This window comes from Stenella coeruleoalba (genome assembly GCF_951394435.1).
Source record: "Stenella coeruleoalba genome assembly, chromosome: 2".
NCBI lineage: Eukaryota > Metazoa > Chordata > Mammalia > Artiodactyla > Delphinidae > Stenella > Stenella coeruleoalba.
Genome location: NC_137147.1, coordinates 66,001,467 through 66,026,232, shown reverse-complemented (window position 1 = coordinate 66,026,232; position 24,766 = coordinate 66,001,467). Strand labels below are relative to the sequence as shown.

The 24,766-nt window shown below is 37.1% G+C and overlaps 1 protein-coding gene across 16 annotated transcripts in view; it reads left to right on the top strand.

Annotated features, from left to right (window-relative positions):
* NUBPL (NUBP iron-sulfur cluster assembly factor, mitochondrial) overlaps positions 1–24,766 on the top strand; it is a 277,378-nt gene that overhangs the window by 172,433 nt on the left and 80,179 nt on the right. For 15 of the 16 annotated variants that reach the window (XR_013825372.1, XR_013825373.1, XR_013825374.1 and 12 more), the window contains one exon: positions 22,570–22,663. Coding sequence is in view for 13 of the 16 variants with exons in the window: in XM_079908479.1 (XP_079764605.1) it covers positions 22,570–22,663 (94 nt within the window). In the remaining 3 variants the exon portion in view is untranslated. The remainder of the gene's footprint in view (positions 1–22,569; positions 22,664–24,766) is intronic. The other variant, XM_079908476.1, reaches the window with a different exon arrangement.

The following is a 24,766-nucleotide window of genomic DNA, read 5'->3' as shown; positions in this document are numbered from 1 at the left end:
CATCACCAGATGTTCCTTGGGGAGCAAAGTGTCCCTTGTTGAGAGCCACTGAGTTAGTGAATAACTCAGTAGGACACACCAATGCAAGTAGACAAATTCACTATTTTCATTAGATGAAATTAGAGAAAATGGTATCATTTAAGAAAATTCATTGTAAAGTATTTGTTTTAAGATGAACTATGCACCAATATCATGAGGTGTATGTTAATATGTACATATAGCTTTATAATGAAGAAGTCTGTGTAATGCTCCTGGGTTTCTACTTTGCTTTGAAACATGAAATTGATTCTTTAGTTTTGGCTTCTCAGTAAATGAAGGCTTATCATATTTCTTTGACAGTGGTAGAATTGCTTATGCTGGGTCTTTGGACCCAAATTGCTTTGACCACCATTATATATTGTAGTATAGGTGTGGAGAGTTCAAAAGCAGGGGTTGCTGGAAATGGTGGCTTGTAGCTATCAAAAACAAAGACAGCATGATCTGTAATAGCAGGAAAGGTTTGCAGCAGCAGAAAGCTGAGTGCTGATCACGGATTCTAGAAGAAGGAATACTAGAGGTTTTTTAAAAAAGAGTTATATATGTATTTATAAATTTATACTTTGGTCTTAGTCTAGGGATATGATCATCTCAAAAATGGATATGATTTCTTAAGTAACTATGGTATACACTGGTCACATTGGAAGTCAACTATTTTTAGGCTGTACTGAGTTTGTACTTCTCTGACTTCTATCATTAGGATTTATGCTGAGATTCTCTCTTGTTTAAATCTTCCAAATGGCAAATGTTAATAAATCCTTGCTTGCATTATATTTTAACTTAGTATATTTTCTTGCCACGTCACATTTTATAACATCTACTGAACTTTTCATGGTCCTGATTTAATTTTGAGCTAGGCATTGTTGCATTTTAATATACAACACTTGCACACATATTGTGATGTAGTCATTTGTAAAATATTGTCTCACCAGGCATTGTTATAAAGGAGCATCTGTCAGCATTTCCATTATAAACCTTAATTTATTTTTAAAGCGTCTCTGACTTGTCTATTTCTAAATTGCTTTGCGCTGAAACCTAGTAAAGAAGTTGTCAGCAGAAATCCAAGTTTTGTTATATTATAGAAGGAAAAATTGAAGCTAGTATTTTCTACTACTTTGTGTCACAGCATTTGAAACACTCAGATTTTTAGCAGATTCAGGTGCTTTTTACTTGATATTTATTTAATTCCCATGAACCCAAGTGAGGAAATGGAAACCGACAGCCTCTTAAATGCGCTTGTTTCTTTTCCTGTGTTGTGCTATAAAATTTTTGATAGATTTATTTGAAAAGTATTTACTGAGTAGATGCATTAAGTGTTTTGTTAGAACCACCTTAGAACATGAAAGTGTCTTTACAAAGCCTGTAGGAAATCAGATCCAGGATTACTGTGAACAGAGAAACTTTCAAAAGCATCAACTATAATGAGATTCTGGAGACAGTTCTATAGTTGAGAAAGTGAATAGGTGTTTAGTGATCAAAATTTGGGGTTCTTATTCTCCTTGTCCCTGCTTGAATGGTATTACTTTGCAATCACTAACCTGGCTGATTTCTGCCCCTCCCTCTTTTTTGTGAGATGTCACTGTTGCTATCAGTAGATGCTTCTATGATAATTTTCAAATTGCTCTTAAAACCACTTGAAAGCCAAAGTTATTATTTATTTGTTATCTGATTTTGAACCTGAGATTTTGGTATCCTCTTATGACACTGATTACCTGTATAAAAGGTGAACTTTATACCAAATTAAAAGCATTAAGGAGTGTAAGGATCAGAAATTAAATTAGTTCATTCACTTATAATTATTTAACAGATACGTATATCTTGCCTCCTATATACCAGACACTACATGCAGAACATATAATGATGAATGAAACAGGCACAGTCCCTACCCTCTTGCATAATCTAGTATGGGAGTTAGATAATATGCAAGTAAACAAATACAAAATAAATAGCACATATTTATTTTGGTCAAGTTAATAATAGTTCAAAGGCTTTTATAAATGATCCATAACACAGAAATCTACATTTAGATGTATTGGGTTGGCCAAAAAGTTCATTTGGGTTTTTCCATAACATCTTAATGGAAAATCCTAAACGAACTTTTTGGCCAACCCAATACAAGTGTCTTATGTTTATTAGAACAGAAAGATTAAAGCATCATATTACTTTAGTTACACCTAAACTGTTATCATTTCCACATTAATGGAACCTTTTTTGCTTATATATATTTAATTAATAATTGTTGTCTAGGAACTTGATTTTTGTGTACTTTTCTGTATTTGGTCACCTTAACAGAATCATTTATTCTAATAGCTTTTCAATAGAATTTCTAGGTAGTTGGTCCTTTCTTTTGTAGTGTTTGTATCTCTTAATGGTTTTATTTTTCATATTGCATTGTCTAGCACAACCAGTTGAATTTTAGATAGTAACAGTGATAGTAGGCATCCTTGTCTCAAGTATGATATCACTGGCAATGGCTCTCCTTTTTCACTGTTAAGTATGATGTTTACCTTTCATTTTTAGTGGATCCTTTCAGCAAGTTAAGAACATTTCCATTTATCCCCAGTTTACAGATTTTAATGATTTAGAACAAACAAGACTGTGTTTATATAATGGCAGCCTAGGTAATTTAGACCAGCACTTGCTAAGGACAACTAAAGAAGCTGAATAAAATATGGAAAACAAATTCTTAGAAGTGTGAGAAGATCAGAACTGACAGAAATAGGTCATTCTCTCAAAACTACTTTTGTTCTAAGGATGTTTATTGATCATAGCCTACCAGCTTTGAAGCTGAGTTCTGCTTTCAGATGCCTTACAAGACCGAGGGATTTAAATCAAAACCTGGAGTCTGGCAAGAGTAGTCTGTCCCTTACCATGAGCTGGAACCACAAAATGCTGAGCCCTCAGAATAGCAGTGAATTCATGCTAACTTATCCCCCCTAAAAACTTGTAGCACTACTTCCTATCATCTGTTTGATCAGGAAATCTTAAATCTAGACCTTGGATTAAGATGGTCTTGGATTGACAGCTCTAACAGAAGCAAATAAAAGTTCTCTATGGAGGTGGATGCCATCGTCCAATGCACCAGTTTGTTTTTTCAAATAATGTTTTTCAAATACATTGTCCAGCATGCAGACGAAGATAATCAAGCATAGAAGGACAAAACACATCATGATTAGAGGGTTCAAGATGGCGGCATAGTAAGGTCCTGATTCATCTCCTCCCATGGACACAACAAATCTACAACTACATATGGAGCAGTTTCCTCTGGGAAACTGAAAACTAATTCATCCACAGCAAAGGATGAAAGAGCCACATTGAGACAGGTAGGAGAGGCAGAGATGCAGTCCCACCAAAAACCCCATCCCCTGTGTGGTGACCCACAGACAGAAGGGAATCTCACAAATGTGGAGCTTCTCCCTGGGGAGTGAGTTGTTTATGTCCCATGTCATGTGCCCCAACCTCAGGCTTTGAAAACCAATGGAACTTGCATCCAGGAGGCCCATAAGACTGTAGGGAATGGAGATTCTGCTTTTAAAGGGCTCACAAACAGATTCACTTGCCCTGGGACCCAGCAGAAAAGCAGCAGTTTGAGAAGTGCCTAGAACATATGTGCAGTAGATTCATTTCCTAATCCTAAAGCATCTGCTGGTGGGGCAAGAACCTGTTGGACTGAGGCACTGGCAGGCACCATATTTGCATTCCCTTTACCTTGCTAGTGCTGGCACTCACCCTCTATCCTAGTGCAGGTGGGTGTGCTTCACCCCTGTGCTGCTCCCATGGTTCCACCAAAGCCAGCCAGGTGAGCGCCCTGCCTGTCCCCTGTGTGAACTGCAGGGACTAAAGACATTTGAATGTATGGTTCAAATACCAGAAGAGTCCAGGGGAACAGTATCTCTCTCTTCTGTGTCTGTTGCTTAGATGTCTCCCACTAATCTTATAACTGAGAAGCAGAACTGCTCCCCTGGTTTTAAAAATCAAGGTAGATATACATTCATAATCTTGGACAGTCAGAAAGGCACAGTGTTTGTTTATATTTCACTTGTGTGGTAAATATCTGAAGCATGCTTCACAAACTGCTACAGTGACACATAAAACATACGCTCAATAAAGGTAACTCCTTACAATAGCTATATACTCCAGAGTGAGTATATATAACTCAGTCTTCCCAACTTTTCCCCATTGTTAGAAATTCAGTGTTTTTGTTTCCCCCCGATTATAAATATTTGTATGAAAGAATATCTTCTGTGTATTGCAGAGTTGATATCACAAAGCCAAATTGCTTCCCAAGGGTCTGGGCAACCATTTGTGATGTTACTTTTCACTCCAGGTTTTTCTTGACTTTTTTTTGCCTTTTTTCCACCACCGTAACTTTAAATATATATATATATATTTTTTTGCGGTACGCGGGCCTCTCACTGTTATGGCCTCTCCCATTGCGGAGCACAGGCTCCAGACGCGCAGGCTCAGCGGCCATGGCTCACGGGCCCAGCCGCTCTGCGGCATGTGGGATCTTCCCGGATCAGGGCATGAACCCATGTCCCCTGCATCAGCAGGTGGACTCTCAACCACTGCGCCACCAGAGAAGCCCTAAAAATATTTTAAAAGCTATTTACTTCACAAGAAAGTATATAAGGTGTACTAATCTTAATATATTATACATGCCTTCATAATTGCTACCCAGATCAAGATCTAGAACATTTTTAATATCCAGGAGGTTCCCTCTTGTTCCTTCCCACTCAGTGCTCACTCTCTGAGGTAACCAGTATATGGTTGATTGCTATTTATTTATACATACAGGTGTATTTTTCAGCTTTTTTGAGGTATAATTGACGTATAGAACTATATATATTTAAAGTGTACAATGTGATGATGTGACATGTGTATGCTTTGAAATGCTTACCACAGTCAGGTTAACGCATTCATCATCTCACATACCCATGAGTTTTTTGGTGTATGTGATGAGAATGCTTAAGATCTACTCTAGACATGACTTCTTTCAGTATTTGTAAGTTTTGCTTATCCTTAAACTTCATGTAATAGAATCTTTTATGTCTTACGTTTTTCTTTCAACATAGTGCTGTGAGATCCATCCATGTTTTTACTGAATCCTGGATATTTCTTTATTTTCAGCTGTATCGAGGCATATTGATAAATAATATTAAAATATATTTCAACTGTATAACATGATGATTTGAAAGGATTCCCACCATTGAGTTGATTAGCACATTCACTACCTAAAATATTTCTTTTTTTTTTTTACTTTTAAAATTTGTTGGTGTGAACACTTAAGTTCTACTCTCTTAGCAAATTCTATTACCAGTGCTAGTCACCATGTTATACACTAGATACTCAGACCTTATTCATCTTATAACTGAAAATTTGTACCTTTTTACCACCCTCTCCCTATTTCTTCTACCGCCTCAACCCCTGGCAACCACCGTTCTACTCTGTTTGTGAGTTCAACTTCCTTTTTAGATTCCACATATAAGTGGTACCATGCAGTATTTGTCTGTCTCTGTCTGGCTTATTTCACTTAGAGCATAATGCCCTCCATGTTCATCCATGTTGTTGCAAATGGCAGGGTTTCCTTCTCTTTTAAGGCTGAATGATATTCCATTGTATATATGTACCATATCTTTATCCATCTAAGGCACTTAGGTAGTTTTCGTACCTTGGATGTTGTAAATAGTCCTGCAGTGAATATGGGAGTACAGATATATGAGCTAGTGATTTTGTTTCCTTTAGATATATACCTAGAGGTAGGATTTCTGGATTATATGGTAGTTCTATTTTTAATTTTTTGAGGAACATCCATACTGTTTTCCATAATGGCTGTACCAATTTATATTCCCACCAATAGTATGCAAGTTTTCCCTATTCTCCACATCCTTGCCACCATTTATCTTTTATCTCTTTGATAATAGCCATTCTAACAGATGTGAGGTGATATCTCATTGTAGTTTTGATTTGCATTTCCCTGATGATTTGTGATGTTGAGCACCTACACATATACCTGTTGGCCTTTAGTATGTCTTCTTTGGAAGAGTGTCTATTCAAGTACTTTGCCTGTTTTTTAATTGGGTTATTGAATTATATGAATTCCTTACATATTTTGGATATTAACCTCTTACTGGGTATGTGGCTTGCAAATACTGTTTCCCATTCCATAGGTTGCCTTTTCATTTTGTTGATGGTTTCCTTTGCTAAGCAGAAGCTTTTTAGTTTGATGTAATCCCACTTGTTTATTTTTGCTTTTATTTCCTTCACTTTTGGTGTCAAATCCAAAAAATCATTGCTAAGACTGATGTCAAGGACCTTGCCCCGTTTTCTTCTAGGAGTTTTACAGTTTCAGGTCACTTTCTGTTCACTCAGCTTAATGTCCTTAAGGTCCATCCATGTTGTCATAAATGGTAGGATTTTCTTCTTTCTCATGGCCAAATAATATTCTGGTGTGTGTGTGTGTGTGTGTGTGTGTGTGTGTGTGTGTGTATCACATCTTCTTTATCCATTCTTCCATTGACAGACACTTAGGTTGTTTCAGAATCTTCGCTATTATGAATAATGCTGCAATAAACATGGGAGTGCAGATATTCTCTTGAATATTCTGTTTTCATTTTCTTTGGAAATATGCCCAGAAATGGGATTACTGGATCATATGGTAGTTCTATTTTTAATTTCTTGAGGAACATCCATGCTGTGTTCCATAGTGGGCTCACCAGTTTACATTCACACTAACAGTGCAGAAAGTTCTCTTTCTGCACACCCTCACCAACACTTGTTATCTCATTGTATTTTTAATGATAGCCATTCTAACAGGTGTGAAGGTGGTATCTCATTGTGGTTTTGATTTGCATTTCTCTGATGACTAGACTAGTGAGTGATATTGAGCACCATTTTATGTACCTGTTGGCCATTTATGTGTCTTCTTTGGAAAAATGTCTCTTTGGCTCCTCTGCTTCTTTTAAAATCAGATTGTTTGATTTTTTGCTGTTGAGTCGTATGAATTCATTATATATTTTGAATAGTAACCCCTTATCAGATATGTGATTAACAAATTTTTTCTCCCATTCAATAGGTTGTATTTTCACTTTGTTAATTGCTTCCTTTGCTGTGCAGTAGCTTTTTAGTTTGATGCGGTCCCACTTGTTTATTTTTGCTTTTGTTTCCTTTGCTTTTGGTGTTAAATCCAGAAAGTCATTGCCAAGACCAATGTCAAGGAGCTTACCCCCATTTTCTTCTAAGTGTTCTACTTTCAGGTCTCTTTCAACTTTTTAATCCAGTTTGAGTTGATGTTTGTATATGGTATAAGATAGGGATCCAGGTTCATTCTTTTGTATGTGGCTGTCCAGTTTTCCCAACACCTTTTATTGAAGAGACTATTCTTTCCCTGTTGTATATTCTTGGGGAAATAGTTTCTTAAAATTTTTTTAACAGAAACATATTAGAAAATTTATTTAGTCATGCTATAATTACCCAAAATGAAATTGAATTGTTGCCACAGTTAGTTTTTGGGGAAAAGGACAGAAGTCCTATGTTTTCAAAATACAGAGTTGAGGGTATCTTGTAAAAATCTTTTCTAACTATATCAGAGTATAACATGTTATGCATAGGCCTTTAGGTAAAGATAATACTGCTGAATCATCTGTATCTCAGGAAGTTTCTTACTTAACTAAACTCTTAATGGTTTTTAAAGATGTGACAGAACCTATGAAATTGAGTATATATGTTAAAAAAAATTAGAATGAGTAAGTAGTTCTTGAAAGAGCTAGACGCCTTACTTGTAGCTTCATGGGTGGTTGGTTTTTCCTTCAGTTTAATGGCCATCAGTAGGCCTCTACTTCTCTTATGGTGACGATGCCTATAGCACCTCCTAGTGTGAAACCCAGGGCCAACAAACATCCACTAACTATCAGTATTGATTTTAGGTGCTTCATGTTTCTGTGAATGGCTACGTCAGATGGCAAATTTCAGTGATTTCAGTTGTTATAAAAAGCAGAGAACAAAATTGGGAGTATTGATGAAAATTTCATGTGCAGAACTTTGTTGCCAAAATTATTTGGCAGTTTAAATGCATCCAGATCCAGTTTTTGAGAGATGTGTTGATCCTGCGTATAGGAACTTCCCTGGCCCACACTGCTAATGGGGGAGGAGTAGCCCTCCATGAAGGTGAGAATACCAGTAAGGCTTTTATTTTTACAACACAACATTTTTGCATCTGAGCATCAAATTTCAAAACATGACTTTTTGATTCATAGATATTTGCTGCTGAATTTATGTTATAATGTTTGGCCAAATATCTAGCACAAGCCTAAGATGATTGCTGATTGAAAGAGCCTAGCTGAGGAATGCTAACCAGTCATTCTCAAGTTTTCTTCATAGATCACTTGTGTAGGTCATCTTTGCAAAACCATGAAAATGTTATGTTCTGAGCTTTCATCAAGAGTCTGTGTAAGAAATGTCTATGTCTCTTCTTCTTTTGGAGGATGTTGGAAGAGGAATGGGACAGTGGGGATGGGGTAACTGTTATGGAAAGGCGGTACATTATATGGAAAGAATGTGGGCTGTGGTGACAGAAGGTTAGTAGCTTTGGTGGTGGGAGGATGTGGAAGGTCTCTTTTGATTGTCTATGTTTTTCAACAAAATGAGACATTTATTGGGTATATACGTACCGGGTACTATACTTAGCCTGAAGATATAAAAGTGAACAAGACTACTATTTAAATAGGAGGACAGCAGTTTGGCTCTATTGTTAGTACACATTTCTTCCAGTTTTTTGGTTTGTGCTCAAGTTTTAGTCTTAGTTTGCTCACTGTTGGTCTTTCTTCCCCCCTATTTTTATTTTTTCATTGATTGGGGAATTGAGAGAGAGGGGAGAGATACAAACGGATTGATTCAGGCCATAAAATCAACTTACATTTTATGTTGGGTATCTGCATATATTTCTTTACTCTGACTTATTGTCCTATATGTTAATATTTCAGAATTACTGAGACTATACCTGATTCAAGGAGTTAATTTCTTACATCCAGATAGTCTTGCTTTCTGATGCCGAAGTAGTTTGGTCAGAACTTCAACCTTTAGTTTTATTTGTTCATTCATAACTAGTTTGCTGTTTTAAATACAAGAATCAAACCTCATACCATATGCCTATTTTGATGCAATTTTGCAAAAGTATGTACTCATATTAAATAAAATTATTTCTTCACTGGAAGAGAAAAAAAAGAATTCTCATGTTAAATGTGACTTGAAATTCATAATCTGATTAACAAGAGTCTAGTTGATAACAAAGGTTTTTAAATGGACAGCCATGATATTTAAATTAAAAATGACTTATCTGGACATCAGTATGCAGCTAAGAGAAAATATGTTCCAAAATAGCATGTATGTATCATTATTATCTTATCTGAGAAACCATAGCTTACTAACTAGAGTTAGTTTCTGTATAGAACACAGGTTTGTATTGAGCCTCACCATGATACAGTTAGTTTTCTTGTACTTCATGGCATTGCTTACTTCCTACTCTGGCCTGCATTCTGTTATTATGCACGTGCCACTGGAGGCAGGGATATGTTAGGGAGAATTAGGGCACAAGTTCTATTTATTTACAGGTTTTGGAGGTAATTTTTGTTTGAGAAGGGTATGATTATACTTAAGTAATATTAGTTTTCCAGTTTTATAGACAGCAAACTGAGGTCTAGAAAGATAACTTTCATCAGGATTACAGGTGATATACTAATTGGTTTGTTTATTGTCCTCCTGTCCCCGTTTCATGGAGACAGGAGCTTCAGGTATCTTGTTCATGGCTGTATTCCCAGTGTCTAGAACAGCGCGTGGCACATGTAAATGTTGGTATTAATTTCTAAGTTAGGGTTAAATTCTATAATGATGATTCTGTGTATCCACTTATTTATCTTCTGGTTTTTGGCATGCATATTAATGTGTGATCTGAAATATTAAGATGAATATGAAGATACCTGTTGAGGAAAGAACAACTAGATAGAGTACCACATTCACTTGTTCATCAGGGTACAAGATTATTGTGAACAAGCCTGCATATAATGACCAGTGTGCATAAATGAGAATGGAGAAACAGCTGCTCATTTAACGGTCTTTTAATGAGATGCATAAACTTCGGTCTGTTTTTCTGTTTCTTTGCAATTTAGTGATTTCAGGTTTCTTAGATGTCTTTTGGGTACTTCTGAAGTAATTATGTAGCTTAGGAAGTCGGAAAGTGCTGAAGTTGATGAGATGGGAATTAGATTGTTTTACGTGTTTTTTTTACCCCCCTCTATCCTCAAACCTACTTCCAATCTATATCTGTATCACCTTCATCTCTATTCTTTCTCCATCCTTAATCCTTCTCAAAATGCTTTGTTAAACTTAGTTATAGCTAAAAGCTGCTGCATTGTTTAGTTTTCGCTAGGAAAAGTCACTTATGACAGTACATTTATTGTTATTTCTTCAGCTTTGTAGGTGGCAGGTCTACTTAACAGGAGCAAGATACAGGTCACTAAAATGTAGAAATTTAATTAATATATTCAAACAACAGATGTGATTTCTGCTCACTTCCTAGCCCTTATTTTTAGTCATTTACATCTTTTAAATTGTACTTTGACCCAGTGTTTTCATGCTTAATTTTTACTGGTAAAAATTTCCCTTTAATTTGCAAAAAGCCACTTAACTCAGCTTATGACATGTAAACATATGGAAAATATATTTTTAAATTACTTGTTCAGGTCATTTTGGAATGTGGTGACCTCAGAAATAGACAGATATTTTCCTAGCACCTGGTTAGAAGAGTAGACATGATAGGCTTATTGAGAGAAATTTTAATTTTGACTTGCATGCTATGACAAGCTTCTCTTTAAAGTAACTTTTTTCAATACAATACTACTATTTAATTATTTAATGTTTTTTAGAAAATCCGTAATTTCATTTCCTCTTCAGAAAGAAACCTCTATAAATCAGACAAAGTTATTTTTATTATCCATATTTGGCAGAGGCAAATCATTGGCAAATCATTTGATTTTGGAGTTACAGTTCCTTTATCTGTAAAATAAGGACATTGGACAAGATAATCTCTAGAGTCCCTCCTAGCTCTAAAATTCTCTGTTTATAACCATCGTAAGATGAGCTAACAGAGGCATAAAAAAGTTAAGCAGCTTGGATAAGTTCAAACAATGAATTAATAATAAAACCTTGATATGTGACTTTCTGACTGACCTATTTATTGACACTTTCACACAACCATTATGCCTGAAACTGAAACTGCTGATTTCGTTCTTTCTTTACAGAAAACATATCAGTTAAAAAAAATTATGCTACAAATATAATCCTTTTTATTTTTCTAAAAGCTCAAATATATTTCTGTAGTCTCAAGTTAAATCCTTGGGATTTAATAGGTGCTTATTCATATTTTTAAAAGGAGGATGTCTTACAAATAGCGGTTCACATAGCAACAAAAGACAAATCAGAAAACAAAGCATATCTTAAGTTATGAAATATGAGTAATAAAGTAAGTCAAAAGTAAACCAATTTCACGTATAGCAAAAGAAAAAAATAGAAAAGATTCTTGTGACAATTTTCTTCCATGCTTTTATTTTATATTATTATTATTATTATTATTGTACAAATTATTCCACAATTTGTATCTGAGTGTGTGATAAGCATTGGAATGATTCGAGCTTTCTTTTGTTGGTTGAGTATATTTCAGTCATGAGTGTTTTGTATTAGCTGGAAAATTGGATTAGATCTCTCGACCTTTAAGCGTTTGTGATTGAGTCCCCTCCCCACTCAACTTAGTGGTGGTTCCCTCAACAACTCTTCAGGAATGCATCTATTTTGTAAATTATGACATTTTATATAGATATAACACATTAATTCCTAGATGAGCCAGAACGAGGTATTTTAGGATGGCAGAGTAGATTGTAGTTCAAAACAAATTTAGATTTGAGTTCTTTGTAAATTTAAGCTAAATTTTCCATAAGAAATATGATTGTTCCATGAAATAAATGTGTTAAATATACCAATTTGCTTTTAGCTTTCTTGTTTTTATATAAAGTGCTCCCTTAAAAAAAATAGCTTGTTTTGATATTTTGTTGCTTTGATAAGAATACTTTTTATTTACTTTTTTCTGTAAGCAAATCTCTCACAGATGTTTTTCAAGTTACATAAACAGGTCATGGTCACATTTTCTTTTTTTAAGTAGTTGGAAGGAACCTTAGTGATCATCTAATCTAAAACACTTTAACAGATGAGAAAATTGAGGGCCAGAGAGGTTAACTGGCTGACCCATGGTAATCTAGCTAATTAGTGATAAAAATGATTGGAATTTAGGTATGCCAATTTTCTACACTAGAATTCTTCTGTTTGATGAGTAGATATCTGGACTCTTATCTGTACCCAGCTAGATTCATAGTCTTGATTTTTACCAAACTCCTCCTTTCCAGTGCTGTTTTTTTTTAATCATAGTGATTAATGTCTGAATCAGAATTTGAAATCTGAAAGCTGCATTATAATAGCTCATACTTAAAATGTAACTGAATATGGAGCTACAGTTTCTCACAGTTGGTTTTCTATTTGATGTGAGTTAGATCTTTAAATTTTTAGAATAAAAATAGACGGTGGGTAGAATGATGGTTATTGACTTAAAACAAAACTAGAATTTAGTGGTGGATTATTGAAAGATAAAATATTCTTTTTTTTTTTTTTTTTTTTTTTTTTGCGGTACGCAGGCCTCTCACTGTTGTGGCCTCCAGATGCGCAGGCTCAGCAGCCATGGCTCATGGGCCCAGCTGCTCCGCGGCATGTGGGATCTTCCCAGACCGGGGCACGAACCCGTGTCCCCTCCATCAGCAGGTGGACTCTCAACCACTGTGCCACCAGGGAAGCCCCAAGACCATGCTTTAATGTATAAAAGACTCTTAAAGGATCATGTAAGGAAAGAATACTGTGATATACCATTAAAAAATGCTCAGAAATAGAAGAAACATCTTTATAATTAACCAGGAAAATGGGAGGGGAAAAAAGGAAACAAATGATTCTTCTATTTCTTACTTATATTATCTAAGTAAATAATTTTCCGTGGGTCTGTAGTGTCTACTTTATATATGTATTTTATCATACTCTGAAAAAGTGTTGTAGTAAAGATCATTTGTTCTCTTTTAAAAAAATATTTATTTATTTATTTGGCTGTGCTGGGTCTTAGTTGCGGCACACGGGATCTTCTTTGCGGCATGTGGGATCTATTAGTTGTGGCATGCAGGATCTAATTCCCAGGCCAGGGATCGAACCTGGGCCCCCTGTATTTGGAGCATGGAATCTTAACCACTGGACCACCAGGGAAGTCTCATAAAGCTCATTTGTTCTTGGGGTTGTGGTAGCAGAAATCTTCAGGGGCTTGGAGAATAGTGACACTGCACCCAATTCTCTGGGAGACTTGGGAGCATGACTTGAGTCACACAGACCAGGATTTATATCCCATCTCCATCACTCACCATCAGCCTGGCCTTGGGCAATTTTCTTAACTTCTCTAATCCTGAATATTCTTATCTCTGTAAAATAAGAGATTATAATGCCCATTTTACAATGTTATGTAAATGTATCTACCCTATAATAGGCTCTCATTAACTGTTCATTTCCATTTGCACCCCTTTACCTGTTACCTGTAGACCCTTCCCCTCACCTCTTCCCTATTCATTAGCCAGTTTGACCTGATGGCCCGTAAGACTCAAATGTAGGACTCCAGGTCACAGGTAACTAGAGCTAAAGAAATAAGCTTGACTGGGACAGATCATCTCTAGCATGCAGTACTACACTGGGTAGACTGCTCTGCTGGAACATAGTGTCCCTCAAGTTCAGTAACATCTTTAAGAACCATCAAAGCCATTGGACAATGACTAGGAATCCTCTCTGGGGCTCCATGCAGCTTCTATGGCAGCTACCATCCTGCTCCTTCAGGACCTTGAATCCTCCCAAGTACAATATTTTTTCTAAGGATTTTTTTTTAAAGAGTATTATGGTTTTATAGCTTTCCTAATTAAAGGGAGTACCACACATCTAAATATATTTTATAAACTGTCCCAGATTAGATTAATAAAGTGATTTGTTACTCCCACTTAAAAAAAAAATTTGAAGCTTCAGCCTTTAGGTATATAGGGAGAGTTTTTATTTTTTAATTTCTTTTAGTAATTTTTAAAAATAAAAATATCATGATTCTCAGGCAAGTTTGTAATATTTTAGACCTTTTTGGTAGCAGTCCTATCCTTCACTAACATCTCCTTCCTAGGTGATGAACATCTGTGGCCTAAAGCAAGACTCTGGAGAATTTAGAGAGATGTTCTCATAATTAACTAAAATATTGTTACTTTTGTGATAACATCATTATTTTTATATTGTGAAGTTTTACTGTTTCAGTTGTACTATGGATTTACATGGGACGACTGTAGGCTAGCCTGGGAATTGGATAATCTTTTAAACATTATTTTAGAAACTAGGTACCAAAGATTGACCCATATATCAACTTTTGGGTAAGAAGTCCTCTGTGAATTGATGCTATCTCCAGGTTGTTAGGGTCAGTCTTGCTCTATATCTGCTAGAACAATTAAGGAAATGTGAGATGATGATAAAGGGAAAGATAAAGAGTAAAGTTTCTCTTTCTTTCTCAAAACATTACTGCTATCACATGGGTTGGTAGTGCCTTTGGAGGGATTTAGTCAAGAAGTTTTCCACCCCCACCCCCTTTTCCTACGGAAAGGAAGAAATTTTTTTTGTTTTATAAATCTATTTATTTGTTTTTATTTATTTTTGGCTGTGTTGGGTCTTCACTGCCACACGCGGGCTTTCTCTAGCGGCAAGCGGGGGCTACTCTTTGTTGCTGTTCGCAGTCTCTAGGCGCGTGGGCTTTAGTAGTTGTGGTTTGTGGGCTCTAGAGCACAAGCTCAGTAGTTGTGGCGCACGGGCTTAGTTGCTACACGGCACGTGGGATCTTCCCAGAACAGGGCTCGAGCCCTGCATTGGCAGGCAAATTCTTAACCACTGCTCCACCAGAGAAGTCCCAGAATGGAAGAAAGTTGAAAATGGATTAGAGAACTTTCATCCGAAAAAAATGAAAATATTAGGGAAGAACTTTTAGATCATTGTTGTAACTTAAATAATGTATTTTCATCTTATAACTGGGTCAGCTGTTATCAAAATAGTCTCAAGGATAAGTTCATTATATTTTGTTGTGTCACTTATTTCCACAAGCCAGTAGGCCATCAACTCAAGTAGAAATTTTTTTGTTATTCAGATTTTTATTGTGGTATTTATATTTAAATAATTTCACCTTTATAGCAGTTTTCTTCTTGCAACCGAAATAAAATATTGCATGATTTTATGAATAAATCACTGGGCAGAGCAAAAAATATGGTTCAGACTTAATCCTATTTTGTGTTCTATTTTAGGTTTATATTTTATATAAAAGGTACCTCACATGGCAAAAAATTTAATTTTAGTAGTATAATAAAATTGTAAGGAGCAATCCACAAATGGGCAGAAGACCTAAATAGACATTTCTCCAAAGAAGATATACAGATTGCCAACAAACACATGAAAGAATGCTCAACACCACTAATCATTAGAGAAATGCAAATCAAAACTACAATGAGGTCTCACCTCACACCAGTTAGAATGGCCACCATCAAAAAATCTACAAACAATAAATGCTGGAGAGAGTGTGGAGAAAAGGGAACCCTCTTACATTGCACTGTTGGTGGGAGTGTGACAGCCACTATGGAGAAAAGTATGGAGGTTCCTTAAAAACTAAAAATAGAACTACTGTACAACCCAGCAATCCCACTACTGGGCATATACCCTGAGAAGACCATAATTCAAAAAGAGTCATGTACCATAATGTTCACTGCAGCTCCATTTAGCTCTGTTTACAAGAGCCAGGACATAGAAGCAACCTAAGTGTCCATCGACAGATGAACAGATAAAGAAGATGTGGCACATATATACAATGGAATATTACTCAGCCATAAGAGGAAATGAAATTGAGTTATTTGTAGTGAGGTGGATGGACCTAGAGTCTGTCATACAGAGTGAAGTAAGTCAGAAAGAGAAAGACAAATACCGTATGCTAAGACATATATATGGAATCTAAAAAAAAAAAAAAAAAAGATTATGAAGAACCTAGGGGCAGGACAGGAATAAAGACACAGATGTAGAGAATGGACTTGAGGATGCAGGGAGGGGGAAGGGTAAGCTGGGACAAAGTGAGAGAGTGGCATGGACTTATATATACTACCAAATGTAAAATAGATAGCTAGTGGGAAGCAACCACATAGCACAGGAAGATCAGCTCGGTGCTTTGTGACCACCTAGACGGGTGGGATAGGGAGGGTGGGAGGGAGACGCAAGAGGGAGGAGATATGGGAATATATGTATACGTATAGCTGATTCGCTTTGTTATAAAGCAGAAACTAACACACTGTTGTAAAGCATCTATACTCCAATAAAGAAGTTTAAAAAGAAAAAGAAAAAAATTGTAAGGAGCAACTTGACTCAGAATCAGTCAGTGGTTATTGATTGAACACTGAACACTGGTTCATTAGAGAGGGGATTGGCTGTGGAAAGGGAGTCTGGAGATGTATAAAGAATGGGTTCGTCTGTCAGGAAGCTTACACTGAAGTTGGGGAGATAATTTTGTATAAAAATAATTACCGTAGAATTCTTAGAGCTTGAAGACCCATTCAAACCTTGGAAATTAGTTGAATCAAAAATCCTAGGAGCTTGATGATTTGCCTGACATATTTGTCCACGGGCCTGAGACAAGGTTAGCTGCATCTCCTATGCCGGTAGTGGCATGGTTTCATGTCTGGGATTCTAAGCAAAGCACAGGTACACTGTTCTATTTGCTATTAGGGTTGAAACATGCCTAACAGTGGTTGGAGAACCAGGAAGTCAGGAACAGGTAGCAGGACTTAGGTACAGGATAGAAGTAGCAACAGATACAGACCAGGTCAGACAGACAGAGTCAGACATCAGGACACTACCTTGAGATCTACTAATTATGAGTCAAGTAGGCATAAGAGTCAAAACCAACTCTTCAGTGACTAATTAAGAGCAGACAGGAAGGAAAGAGGCAGTGTCTGGCTCAGCCCAACTTCCTTTAAGAATTTGCCCTCTCACTGATGGAATATTCTAAGTATTATATGAATGGGCTGCCGGGACACAGCCCACTTTTAAATTACTCAGTCTAGATTTTGTCCCATTTCTCCTGCTTTGTGATTCCTCTTTTCATTCTTAAGTTACCTTTTTCTTGCCCTCAGGAGTCTTGGCCACCACTTTGGCTCTAGCAGGTTATAGCTCTGCCTCTCTTTCTTGGCAGTGATTTTCCTCCCTGATTCCACAGGGGCCCAGGGCCCATCCCTGCTGATATTGTTTTCACCTGGCTCACATTGGCCTTGCTGACAGACCTGGGATAGCTGGGACACTCTGCCTTTGCTTTGGAAAAGCACATGTTGACCCTGTGGTACTTAAACGTGGCCTGTGTAGTGCTGATGATGGAGTCTGCTACTCTGGAGGTTGACTGTGGTACACTGCTCCCGCCAGCTGAGAAGCCAAAAATGGAATGCATCTATGGGCCCTTTCTTTTCAACACTTACAACTCAGCCACTTTGCACTTGTGCTCCTGGCATCCTCTGAAGCAAGGCCGGATAGCTTCTGCTTTGGTCAGCTTCTTAATAGAAGTATCCATGGAAGAAAGTGGTCCACCTTCTTTACCCATTCATAGCACCATACTCTTCATAACTGATGTCCTGATGTCTTCATAGCCTTATCTGTCCAAATATAAGACACACTTTTATCTCCCAGTCATTCCTCAGAAAAGAGGGAATTGCCTTTATTTGAGTTTTTGAGTTACCCTCAGATTATCAGGCATTATTCTGAATATAAAATACAAAGTATTGTTTGGAGAAGACATGTTGGCCTAAAATTACCCCAGTCAGTGTTAGTTTGGAATATTTTCCCTGTGTAAGGTTGACAAGAAAGAAATAAAAATAATTTAACAGAGATTTAGTAATTATTTTTTTAAATAAATTTATTTATTTATTTATGGCTGCATTGGGTCTTTGTTGCTGTGCGTGGGCTTTTTCTAGTTGCGGCGAGCGGGGGCTACTCTTTGTTGTGGTGCACAGGCTTCTCTTGTTGCGGAGCATGGGCTCTAGGTGCATGGGCTTCAGTAGTTGTGGCATGGGGGCGCAGTAGTTGTGGCTCACGGGCTTAGTTGCTCCGTGGCATGCGGGATCTTCCCGGACCAGGGCTCAAACCCATTTCCCCTGCATTGGCAGGCAAATTCTTAACCACTGTGCAACCAAGGAAGTCCCAGTAGTTATTTCTGATAGCATAAACTTCAAGTGTTGGTTGTCTTAATAAACAAAGAGAAAGAGCAGTAAAAAAAAAAAAAGCAATACCATAGGTTGTGCTGTTATAGCAATTACAAATGCATATTTATAGGACACATGAAAAAACAGCTGTTCTAATGTTATATGAATGGCTTTGGACAAAAGCTCAGTGGCTACATTATATCAATATTTGATTCCAGAAGTCCTGTATCTCAAACCCTTTAGAGGGGAATAAAGGTTATGTACTACTGTGTAAAAGAGGCATCTTGCACAAAGCCTCTGTTGGCAGACTCAGGTCTGAATGCTGCCCCTAATCTGTACCTCATCCCATCCTTCACAATTGCCCTGACCACTGGATTTTATTTTATTTTTTTACCCTCCCATTATGCTGTTTATGTCCCTCTTTAGATGTAATGCACATGTTTGATTTCCTGGCTACACTGCTGAATTCTCTGCTGCAGCACTGCCTCCTTATCCACAGGGCATCTCTGAACTACCTTGGTAACTCCACTTCTAGACTGATTCAGTCTGTTCTGCTGGGATCCTTTGAGTCTGGAGCCTGAGAGGGAGCCAAGCAGGTTTTACTAGAGGTGGGGTTACCTTGAGGCTAATGAAGCTTAAGTTCAGGGTTCCACACTGTCATGGGCTCCTAAGAGATGCTGGGAGTTGTAGAGTGTTCTCAGTGGAGAGAAGAAGCCGGTTGCAGTCAGGAAGCATTTCTATGTAAGCATTTCTGTTGTTCAAGAGACCTCAGAGAAAGGGACTTGAATCTCTAAGGCTCCAGCATTTTATGATGATTTCTTGTACATTCTAAATAAATATTTACTTTTGTACCAAATTTTGCATTCCTAACTGCATTCTAATTCTTAGAGAAGACCACCCAAATTGTATATGGTTCAGGCCACACAAAATCTGGATCGGTCGCTTGGTTTTACTAAATGAGATACCTGGGTGTTTTGCTAGTACTTATTTCTCTATATTTAGTAATAAATAATTTATATGCATAAACAAACACTGAGAAGAATTAGAGAATCCCTAAATCATTCTATAATCAATGCTTTGGGGATTATTTTGTAAGAGAACTGGAACTTCCTGGCAGCCAGTATATTTCAATATTAATATTAGTGAATGCTCTAAAACTGGAACTCAGATACTGACTTCAGTTCTGTTCAAGTCTGCAAGCCTTTGTGAAATGCCTACTATGTGAGATGAAGGTGTTGGTCCAGGTGTTTTTTTTTTTCCCCCAGAAAGTTTGAATTCAGTTTGAGTCATTTGAAATTAATTGTCTTAACAGCGATATATTTTTAGTTCCTTGGAACCATAATAGCAGTTCTCTTTAAAGAAATAAGAAATTGGAGCCAATGTGATAAATATGATTAAATGCCAAAGAACAACAATGATAAATTGTTGGCACCAGTCATTTGATGTCCTCTGAAACAAAGAGACTTGTCAGTCTGCCAGTGCTAGGAATTTCAGTGCAGAGGATATAAAATGAAAAGTATCCTTTGTCTTTTTTGTAAATAGTTTCATAGATGATGGTCATGGGTAACTTAGGGGTAACTATTTTTCAAACCAAGAAACCCTATATTGAAAACGAACTACTTCATGTTCATCATTTCATCATTCTCTTAAAATGTGTCATTAAATCAGTGTCAAGCACTTATGTTTGAGAAATATTATAGAATTCCTAAAAGACATGTCAGTATATCATGACATATACTGATAAATGTGTTGAAGAAGGACACATTCAGAGAAGGAAAGAGACTGATGGTTGGGGGAAGTGCTATTTTAGAAAGGCTGTACTGCCTTCCTAGCTATCCTTTGAATGCGCCAAGCATATCCGCATCTCAGGTCCTTTGCACTTGCTACTGCTTCTGCCTGGAATGCTTTCTGAGAATTGCATCAGTTATTTTTCTCACTTCACTCCAGGCTCTGACCACCCTGTCAAAAGTAGCATCTTCTACCACTCTATTCCTTTTCCCTCTTCTTCATGTGTTCCTCACCATCGGACCATGGGAACTGAAGAGACTCAAAGAAATTCTTTGATAAATCCTTAGCTGTCTGAACTCTTACTACTTGCCCTCTGAAATTCAGGAATTGAAGATTTTAAAACTATCTCTCTCTTTTTTTTCTAATTTTATTTCTTGGCCATGCTGTGTGGCATGTGAGATCTTAGTTCCCCCACCAGGGATCACACCTGTGCCCCCTGCACTGGAAGCACAGAGTCTTAACCACTGGACCACCAGGGAAGTCCCTAAAACTGTCTCTTGCTATTTGATCTGGATATATCCAAATCAGGAACCAAGTAATTTTGTGTAGTAAGGGGTACTTGTTTTCTTTGTAGCACTTGTCTTTGATTTGCTTGTCTTTCTGCCTGTTTATCTACCTGTCTTCGTCACTAAAACATTAGTTGCCTGGTGGCTGGGACTTTGTTTTTTTCACTGCTGTATCTTCATCACCTGGAACAGTGCCTGGCATCAATTCTCAGTAAATATGTGTTGAATAAATGTGTTAATACATGAATGAATCCATCTGACCCAATATCATCTAAATTTTAAAAATATGTGATTATATGGAAAAGGCTTATTTCACATTATTAAGTTTTAAGAAACAGGATATGGGATTATATACACAGTATGATTTACATTTAAAAATTTTTGAATCTTTGCATGTGTTTATTTATTTATTCATTTCTTGAAAGAAAACTTATTGAGCATCTCCTATGTATCCATTCTTTGTTACGTATTCTGTCATCTACAGTTTCATGAGGAGACAGATACTGAAATAACAGTAAATGAATGCCATCTTTCCCCCTGCACTGCTCTTCAGCTATGTTGATCTTTCGGTTTCTCTAACTTCTTTGCACAGGTTATATCATTATGTGCTTAATATCTGTCTCCCTCTGTATTGTAAATTCTGTGAGGCTAGGGACCGTGATACCATTTAATTATCAATACCTAGCTCAATGCCTAATATATAGTAGGTACTCAATAAACATTTGTTGGGTGAATGAATGAATGAATGAATGAACAAACAATTAGAAGAATTGTTCCTACATAGTAGGAACACCATATCTAAACTTTAATGGAAGTTATGGGAAGTAAATTTCAAGCTACGATCTAAAGAATGAGGAGGAATTAGCAAGTGAAGAAGACCAGGCAGAGGTTCTGAAGCTAAAACTTAGATTTTATCCTAAAAGCAATAGAAGAGTTTTAAGCAAAAAAGTGGCACTATCAAACCAATTTTCACTGGTGTTAGGAACACACTGTATGGGCAGTGCTAGACCAGAGAGATTGGTTGGGAGACTTTAGTGATAGATGCCTGTGGCCTATGTTTGGTTCTCGGCCATGCAGAAAGAGAGACATGGATACATTTGAGAGATTTTTAGAAGGCATAATCAGTAACTGGGGATAGCAAGGGAAAGGGAACAGTTAAGTATTATCCCAAGCCTTTGCCTTAGGTAACTAAGGGGATCCTAGGGCCTTTCACTGAAACTGGGGACTCAGAAGGAAGAACCACTTGAGGAGAAAAGAGCCTGAGGTACCCTTGAGCCCTATCTAATTGAGGCTGAGCATTAAGGGCTTGGTTAAACAGCTGAATTTTCTAGATATAGATACTTAGAAAAGTGCCTGAAAAGAAATAATCAAAATGTTAATTTGGAACTCTAGGTATATTTCTAAAATTCTCTTATTAAGTTTTGGTTTTCATTATTAGTGTGTTTTATGAAGGAAAAATAATAAACTTAAAACAATTATATTAAGATCTGCTATAGGAAACACTGTACTAAAAACCACAAAGGACAAAAAGCTAAGACCTCCTTAGGTAAAATACGGGCTATTTTCAGTGAAAATAAATGAGTGGTCCTGAATAGAAGTCCATTGTGCAAGGGGTTCGCCATTATGGTATGTGTGTGTTTTGTGGTGTCATTTGAAAATTTAACCTTATTGGTCAGAAAAGTTCTGCTAGAGGCAAAGATTGTTTCTTCTTCATCCATTTATCAGCCCTCAGCACAGACCCTGGCATTTACTAATGGTTCAAGTGAAAGCTATTATTTTAGCTTTGTTATTAATTCATTTATTTTTGTTTATATCACTATCCACCACATTTGTTTATACAGTGATGTTATTTGTGTCATCTTGGTTTTTAGGTAGATTGGGGTCAACTGGACTATTTAGTTGTTGACATGCCACCAGGAACTGGAGATGTGCAGTTATCAGTCTCACAGAATATTCCTATTTCAGGTAACTCTTTTTTTTTTTTTTTTTTGTAGTAAAATTGTTTCACAATGTTGTGTTAGTTTCTGCTGTACAATGAAATGAATCAGCTATATGCACACCCGTATCCCCTCCCTATTGGAACTCCCACCCCCCCATCCCACCCATCTAGGTCATCACAGACGACCAAACTGAGCTCCCTGTGCTATATAAGGTTTCCACTAGCTATCTATTTTACACATGGTAGTGTATTTATGTCAAACCTAATCTCCCAGTTCGTCCCACCCTCCCCTTACCCCCGTGTCCACATGTCCGTTCTCTACGTCTGCATCTCTATTCCTGCCCTACAAATAGATTCATCTGTACCATTTTTCTAGATTCCATGTATATGCATTCATATATGATATTTGTTTTTCTCTTTCTGGTTTACTTCACTCTGTATGACAGACTCTAGGTCCATCCACATCTCTACAAAAGATCCAATTTCATTCCTTTTTATGGCTGAGTAATATTCCATTGTATATATGTGCCACATCTTCCTTATCCATTCATCTGTCAATGGACACTTAGGTTGCTTCCATGTCCTGGCTATTGTAAATAGTGCTGCAGTGAACATTGTGGTACATGACTCTTTTTGATGTGGTTTTCTCAGGGTATATGCCCAGCAGGGGATTGCTGGGTCATATGGTAGTTCTATTTTTAGTTTTTTAAGAAACCTCCATATTGTTCTCCCTAGTGGCTGGATCAATTTACATTCCCACCAGCAGTGCAAGAGGGTTCCCTTTTCTCCACACCCTCTCCAGCATTTATTGTTTGTAGATTTTTTGATCATGGCCGTTCTGACTGGTGTGAGGTGATACCTCATTGTAGTTTTGATTTGCATTTGTCTAATAAATAGTGATGTTGAGCATCTTATTGGTGAAATTTAGGTCTTTGGCCCATTTTTTAACTGAGGTGTTTGTTTTTTTGATATTGAGCTCCATGAGCTGTTATATACTTTGGAGAGTAATCCTTTGTCCACTGATTCATTTGCAAATATTTTCTCCCAAACTGAGTGTTGTCTTTTCATCTTGTTTATGGATTCCTTTGCTGAGCAAAAGCTTTTAAGTTTCCTTAGGTCCCATATGTTTATTTTTGTTTTTATTTTCATTACTCTAGGAGGTGGGTAAAAAAGATCTTCCTGTAGTTTATGTCCAAGAGTGTTTTTCCTATGTTTTCCTCTAAGAGCTTTTTTTTTTTAACAACTTTATTGGAGTGTAATTGCTTTACAATGGTGTGTTAGTTTCTGCTTTATACCAAAGCGAATCAGCTATACATATACATATATCCCCACATCTCCTTCCTTTTGTGTCTCCCTCCTACCCTCCGTATCCCACCCCCTCTAGGTGGTCATAAAGCACTGAGCTCATTACCCTGTGCTATGCGGCTGCTTCCCACTAGCTATCCATTTTACTTGTGGTACTGTATATATGTCCATGCCACTCTCTCACTTCGTCCCAGCTTGCCCTTCCCGCTCCCCGTGTCCTCAAGTCCATTCTCTACGTCTGCATCTTTATTCCTGTCCTGCCCCTAGGTTCTTCAGAACCATTTTTTTTTTAGATTCCATATATATGTCTTAGCATACAGTATTTGTTTTTCTCTTTCTGACTTCACTCTGTATGACAGACTCTAGGTCCATCCACCTCACTACAAATAACTCAATTTCATTTCCTTTTATGGCTGAGTAATATTCCATTGTATATATGTGCCACATCTTCTTTATCCATTCATCTGTTGGTGGACACTTAGGTTGCTTCTATGTCCTGGCTCTTGTAAATAGAGCTTCAGTGAACATTGTGGTACATGGCTCTTTTTGAATTATAGTTTTCTCAGGGTATATGCCCAGTAGTGGGATTGCTGGGTCGTAGGGTAGTTCTATTTTTACTTTTTTAAGGAACCTCCATACTTTTCTCCATAGTGGCTCTGTCAATTTACATTCCCACCAACAGTGCAGTGTAAGAGGGTTCCCTTTTCTCCACACCCTCTCCAGCATTTATTTGTAGATTTTTTGATGATGGCCATTCTGACTGGTGTGAGGTGATACCTCATTGTAGTTTTGATTTGCATTTCTCTAATGATTAGTGATGTTGA